The sequence below is a fragment of the Gossypium hirsutum genome, chromosome D13, assembly GCF_007990345.1.
Source record: "Gossypium hirsutum isolate 1008001.06 chromosome D13, Gossypium_hirsutum_v2.1, whole genome shotgun sequence".
NCBI lineage: Eukaryota > Viridiplantae > Streptophyta > Magnoliopsida > Malvales > Malvaceae > Gossypium > Gossypium hirsutum.
Genome location: NC_053449.1, coordinates 57370393 through 57377728, shown reverse-complemented (window position 1 = coordinate 57377728; position 7336 = coordinate 57370393). Strand labels below are relative to the sequence as shown.

General features: G+C 31.2%; 1 protein-coding gene across 1 annotated transcript; it reads right to left on the bottom strand.

Annotated features, from left to right (window-relative positions):
• Positions 1–3489: 3489 nt before the first annotated feature.
• On the bottom strand, positions 3490–7035 carry LOC121225158 (uncharacterized). Its single transcript, XM_041109249.1, has 4 exons — positions 6770–7035; positions 5604–5712; positions 3935–4078; positions 3490–3851 (listed from the first exon to the last, which is right to left on the bottom strand). The coding sequence occupies exons 3-4, from the start codon at positions 4071–4073 to the stop codon at positions 3592–3594; spliced, it is 399 nt and encodes a 132-aa protein (XP_040965183.1). The 5' UTR covers positions 4074–4078; positions 5604–5712; positions 6770–7035; the 3' UTR covers positions 3490–3591.
• Between the last annotated feature and the right edge of the window lie 301 nt (positions 7036–7336).

The window sequence follows — 7336 nt, the reverse complement described above, 5'->3', positions numbered from 1 at the left end:
CTGAATCACCCAGTTTGTTGATTGATTTTCATTAAAGTTTACTAAATTAATACACTTTCTGTTGAACAACTTTGTCATAAAACTAACCAAATTTAAATGCTAAACCTATTCATGGATGGAATTAATCAAGGGATTTTGTGATTCCAAATAAGATGGAATTCTGTCATTTTTTGTTATATGATAATAAAACATTGCCAACATCCTGTTCTAATTTTCAGATATATCCAATAAATCTTTGAATTTAGGTAACTTTTTTATTGTCAAAAAATATTATAGTTTTAAAATTAATTTTGAAATTTTAATCTTAACTATTTCAAAAGTCTCCGCAACAAACGTATTATCATGTTGTTTTAGTTAATGAATTTAACAACTATAGTTTGAGTTAAGACTGAAATTTCAAAATTCAAAAGTATAAAGACTAAAAATGATCAAATTGGAAAACATGAATCGAACAACAGTAGAATTTGACCAAGCAGATTTAATTGATATTATTTGGGTGAAGATTACAATTTAAAAAAAATTAAAGAATTCGAAAAATATAAAAACTAAAATTGATTAAATTAAAATATATAAACTAAAAAGAAAAAGAATTATTGTCCCCATTTAATGTTTCCCTACATAGTTTTGCATGGTGGATAATAGAAAAGAAATGGAGAAATGAGAAGATAGGGATGGTAGTCCCAAGTGCATTGAAATGGGATTTCATGCTGCCAAACTCTAGATTATATTCTTCAGCAATGTCAATTTCAAAATCGCCGACAAAATTTTCATACTCTAACTTGTAATCTTTTGTGGGGAAACAATAATCCAATTTGTTTCACAGAAAAAGAAAATTATTCTTTTAAAATATGAATTGATTTTGGGTTTTTATATTCAGATTGATTCCTTAATTTTCAATTTTATAATATATTGTTTTTTTTCTTTTATATATTATGTAATTTATATCATACAAAAATTCAATATACTACACTATAATATAAATATTAAAAATATTAATTTTTTTATTTTTAAACAATATATATAACGGTAATAAAAGAAGGAGAAATGATTTTATGAAACTGTGATTCCACGTCATTCTTATCTCTTTCTAATAAGAGAATGACAAATCAACTTTTTCCTCTTGAAAAAATTCAAATCTAACTAAAAATGCTAAAAATCAGGAATAAAAATCTAATTTGTCATTTTACTATTAGAAAGGGATAAAGATGACGTGGAATCACAGTTTCATACAATTCTTTCTTTAAAAGAAGTGTTATACATACTATTACTCAATAATAAATAAAAATAATATATTTTTAAAAAAATACAAATAATATGGATGGCCTAGACATGCTATAGTTAGCTATATATATATATATATTTCTTTCTCCCTCCCCTAACATTGTAAGATAAAAGAAGATATGAAACTGACTCATGAACACTTCTAATTTATGTCTATGTGTATATATTAATGAGACTATCAAAATGTAACCTTATGCAAGTTTAGTTTGAGTCTTGAACACGATATTTTAATTTACAGTTTTGAGTATTGTTCGACTTGAGTTATTATTTAATTAAAAAAAGTGTTTGAAATTGATTATTATTTATAAATAATACAGTCGCTAAATATGTCAATGTTCAGGGTTTGTGGTTGTATCTCCTAATAATATTATCAAGATTTAAACTTGGATTCTCCTTTGAAAATGCAATGTGCCTTACCACTACACCCAACACTTGTTAGTATTTACACTACGTTTGGTTCGTTGTAATGGAATCACTACACCAAAACAGGGATTTAGCGGCGCTTTTTTAGGCCTTTAGCGGCACTTTTTAGCGTCGCAAACACTTTTAGCGGCGCTTTATATAACGCCGCTATTGACCGCGTCGTTAACTTTAGCGGCGTTTGTGACTTAAGCGCCGGTAAAGGTTATTATCTTTAGCAGCGCTTCCACTACAAACGCCGCAAAATACCTTGACCTTTAGCGGCGCTTTGATCACAAATGCCGCTAAAAGGCATTGGGTTTTAGCGGCGCTTTTCTCATAAACGCCGCGAAAAGACCTTGACTTTTAGCGACGCTTTTCATAAAAACGCCACTAAATGCATTAACCTTTAGCGGCACTTTTCCCACAAATGCCGCTAAATTGAGCAGCTTTATAAAAGAATATTTTCTATATTTTTAGACCTCATGTAACAACAAATCAGAAGAAACTAAAATCTAAACCAATCCAAAGCAATAAATCTATATAATATTTAAAATTAAATGAATAATATATAATAAATATCAATAAATGAAATAAAATTCATATTATTCTTACAAATATGTTAAAAGGTAAAATGATAATATAAAGTTAAAATGATAAAAAAATTTACACGATAGTCTAAGACGACGGTGGTTGCGACTGTTGAAACATCTTCATCATATTCTGAAGCTGCTACTGGAGTTCATCGTACTTTCTAGTCTGCTCTGCTTCCCTCTCTGCCGCTTCTGCTTTTAGCTGTATCTGGAGTTCTTCATACTTCTGTTGAACCTCAGCTTCTCTCGCTGCTACCTCCGCTTTAAGTTGTGTAATTTGGTCAACTGTTGTGGCTTGCATTTGAGCCATCTAGTCTCTTAACCTCTAGACTTCAGCTTGAGCCTGACTCCCCGAAGGCATGTATTGTTGCGAGCTAGATCCAAAATATTGGGTTGGGCTAACAAAAGATCCTTGAAATCGAACCCGACCGTACCTTTCAGGACCCAAAACATCAGTGATAATACGGTTATCAATGTCTTCAATATGAACAGAACTATCACTAGAAGCAATCGCTTCGTACTCCGCTTTTTTATCCTTTAGTTTATCCTACAACAATAAATCACATAGTTAGGAACGCAATATATATTAAAAAAATGCAACATAACTTAACAAAATTTGCATTACAAGAAATGAAATAAACCATTAGAAAATATACACTGTAAAATATTAAAACAAGTCAAATTGTATTAAGCAAACGTACCAGAATTTCTGCAGCTTCAGGAGTCATAGGGTTCCCATCTTTCTTCCTATGTGTAATGTCAAAAAGTTGAAGGCGTCCAACTTTCTGACCGGACGACAGTTCCTATAATACAGTAGTAAAAATATTATTTGATAGAAAGTAATAAAAATCTGACAGAATTAAAAAGTTCAAAATACCTCAGAGTGAGCTACACAAGCAAAACTTTTGGACCCAGCTGTGTGAGTGAATTTCTGTTTCTGCCTACTACATTTTCCAACTTGTTCACGATCCTATGTTATGAAATTATTAGTACGTTGATTAATAAATAATATAAACTAAAATAATTACAAGATTGTTTTAGTAACACATACCTCTCCTTTCTTCGAAGTCCAAAATCTAACGACCTCTTCCCATTGATACCTCAGCATTCCTGGCGGGACATTTTGTAATCTCTCGTCCAGGGTTGTTTTTGTCTTAAAATAGTATTTCTTTAATGTGCTCTTATGGTCTCTCCATCTTTTTCCCAATGCCTTTTTTACATAAGCATCGGAGACCTCTAGAGCAAATCTCGCCTACAAAGAACAGAAGCTAAGAAAGTTAATATAATTGAAACTTAAACCCAAGCATTATAAATGACATTAACGTTTTGCTACCTTAACGTTATCAAGAGCTTGGTTATTGTTACTATCGGGCATTTGTCGCCATGTCTCGAAGTTAATTGGCAACATATTTGCATTCCGTGCTAGAATGCCCAAGTATCCTGCTAAAAGACGAGCTTCTGATCCAACAGGCTGACCAAAGCTATTACTGCATACTTTGACACGCTCGGCTGGATCTAGCTCGTATAAATCCTTCAGTAGCGTACACCCTCGAACTCCCCGCGTCCCACCATTTTCAACTGAAAAATTTTATATTGTTATAAGAATTTTAAAAATAAACAAACAAGAAGTCAACAAGCATTTAAATTAAATGTTAAAGTACTTTGAATTTCTGTAGGTTTCTCAGGTGTAATAGAAATATTCTTAGACCCAATAGCAGTCTGTTGATCAGTGCTGTTTGTTTCCGCAGAGTTTGGAGTACCTGGAACCAGGCTAAGCTGTCGTACTTTTCGTCGCCGCATTTTATCTGCAATACAAATGAAATCTTTGAAAACTTAGTTGAAATATACAATAAGATTAATATTTATATTATGATATTACATATAATTAAATAATTGTAAAAGCTTACTACATTATAATTCGTAATTATCTTCATCCGTATCCTGGCGGACCCATTGAAATTGTGTACTAATACTAGGGATGTTTTCGTCTAAGTTTTGTTCTGGAAAGGGCAAAGTTTTGTGTTCTGTCGTCAATGCCATCTCTACTTCCACTGCCCATGTCAAATAAGTCTCTAGGGATGTTACGGAGTACAACGTACCAACCCTCATCAGTTGGATCTTTTGAGTAAAAAACTTGTTTGACTTGAGAAGAAAATACATACGGCTCATCAATCAACTGTTGTCCTGTGTGAATTAATCGATCGAAGTTCACCATTGTGAAACCAAATTGATCTTGCTTAATTCCACGAGCAGTATTAACATCGACCCAATCACCTCGAAATAAGACAACTTTCCATTTGCCGTAGTAATCCAACTCAATTATGTCAGTAAGAAGTCCGAAATATTCCACATTTCCCTCGACCGGATTATTGTCCCTAGCACTAGCATAACTTATAATTGAGGAATTAACAACTATTCCACAATTTTGCGTTCTCCTCAATCTCTCGCGATATAGATGTTAATATTTGGAAAATAACATTTACAATTCTTTCTAAAATTATAAAATTTATTATTGAAAATATAGATGTTAATATTTAGAAAATAACATTTACAATTATTTCTAAAATTATAAAATTTATTATTAAAAATATAGATGTTAATATTTAGAAAAATAACATGTACAATTAGTTTTAAAAATATAAAATTTATTATTAACAATATTTAAATATAGCTTATATACGTAAATTAATATATGTATAATATTTAAAATATAGTAATACTTATTTAAGTTATCAAATTATGTCCCAAATTTATTACGTTTTTTCCACGAATGCTTGTGTGATTTTCTAATATAAAAGCATAAAAACCCTCGACAATTTAAAGTTGCATGCTTTTCTTTTTTATTTCTATAAGTTTACCACTAAGGTCTTTTCATCATTTTCAAACTTATTTATCTTCAAACTATAAATATAGTATATATCAGTTTCATACTACCATTTCTTTATTTTATAAGTAATCATTGATTTTCAGAGTGTAATTACAATTGTAAATCATATATATTACTATCAACAACAATAATTCTAATTTAACTTGAGTACCTTTTAATAGTTCGAGACTAATAAGACATTTTGTTTCAAAAATATTAACTTGAGTACCTTTTAATATTCATATGTTATAAATCCATTTTAAAAATAACTAGTATTAATTAATAAAATTTGCATTGGAAAAAGGAACTATTAGCACATAAACATAGTCCACCTACTTAAAACCATTTGGGGATTTGCATAATACATGTCAAAACTACCTACATGCAACGGCTATATCAATACCTCGAAAAGCAACACGCATAACTGACGCTGATACATTACAACAGAAGAATGAAACATTTACCTTCCACGCCAAAGAATAGACAACTTATGCAGCGAAATAGGCAGCAATCTAGCCTGAAGAAATTGACCTTTCACACCAAAGAATAATGTTCTCCTTCCAACACAGCAAGCTAAGCACAACAACACAAACATGAATTATGAACAGTTACACAGTACTGTAAACTACAAACAGGCTATAAACAAATAAGATGTTTCCTTAATGTAATGCACTGGATTAGGCATTTCTATATTATTTGATTGCATATGACCAATGAATTTTGTCATCTAACTATATATTCAACTCTGTTTTAGGGAGGGACAGCTGAAGGAGGACCATGACCAGATTTATTTTTATTTTATTTCATTTAAGCTATATATATATTTTAATTATGCTATATTATTGGTGATCACAACAAGAAACCAAATTTCCAATAATTTCGGTCAAGACTTCGCTAAAAACATCACTTCTAGGTCTCTCAAGTCAAATTTAGCAACAACATAAATGATAGGCACTTACATCAATTTCAATTAATTAACTACTCCATACTATACGAATTGTAACTATAATTACAAAATTTCGGAGAAGAATCTATCAAATACAGGGGAGGTTAGGTCAATTGCCATGAAAATTTTAAATCTAAAGTTTCAAACTTATGAACAAAATTAGTACAAACAGTTCATGGCACCAAGGGATGAACAAACAAATTTCAAACTTATGAACATATAAAACGCATATAAAACAACTATGCATATAAAACACAGGTCAAGTGAATCCAGTACTACAAGGCTGCAAATCCTGTAATACAAACAATTTCAAACTTATGAACAAAATTAGTAACAAAATTATGAAAAAACAGTATTACAAGCCTGCAAATTCATTTTCTATAATACAATAGGATAGTCAAAATTATGAACAAAATTATGAATAGTTTCAAACTTTTTTAAAAAAAAAATACAAACAGCAAAGAAACCAATAATGAACTAAATCATGCAACGGGTATAGATAAAATTGTAAGAACAAATTCCCAATTTTTTCTGTCCCAAACACGATACTGAAAAATTGTCTAAAACCCATCAACAATTTACGAATTCAGTTATCAATGAAGGTGTAAAACTATGTAGCACAGGATGCAAGACAAACGGAACCAGGTGCAAAACTTTTTTACTGCAGGAGAGAAAGAGGAAAACCTTATATTTTGTTGTACCCTAGCGACGGCAAAGGACTGCGGCAGCACAGGACAGTGACGGTTGACGGTCGACGAGCAACAACAGGAGGGTCGGTGAGCAATGTAGCAGAAATGGTTGGGGGCAGCCTAGGGTTCTAGAATTGGGGGATTTTTGGGGGAAAATTTGGGGGAATTTTGGGGATAATTTGGGGGGAATTTCGGCTAAGTGTTGGGATAAAATGATATACCAGAATGAACTATTACGGCGTTTGTAACATAGCGCCACTAATGCTGTTAATGAAGCAGATAAAACGACACCGTTTTATTAAAACTGGGAAGAAACATTGTGGCGTTTTCAATATAGCGCCTCTAAATCCTTCCTTTAGTGGCGTTTCTACACTTACCCAATCAAGATTCAAGTCAACACTCACTTTTTCTTTTTTCCATTTCTAAACGTACGGTGAAGTTTTTTAAAGGTTAAATTCTTTAGTTTGGTAAAAGTTTTGGATTTTGTTTTTGTATTTTTTTAATTTTAAAATTTTAGTCTTAATTCGAACCGTAGTAATTAAATTTATTTGGTTAAATTCAA

Bases quoted from the DNA above. Each gene is read 5' to 3' on its own strand.
- LOC121225158 (XM_041109249.1), bottom strand. From the start codon at position 4,073: ATGCGGCGACGAAAAGTACGACAGCTTAGCCTGGTTCCAGGTACTCCA. The intron at 3,852-3,934 runs GTACTTTAACAT...AAAATTTTTCAG, and splicing joins GAAACCTACAGAAATTCAAA to TTGAAAATGGTGGGACGCGG.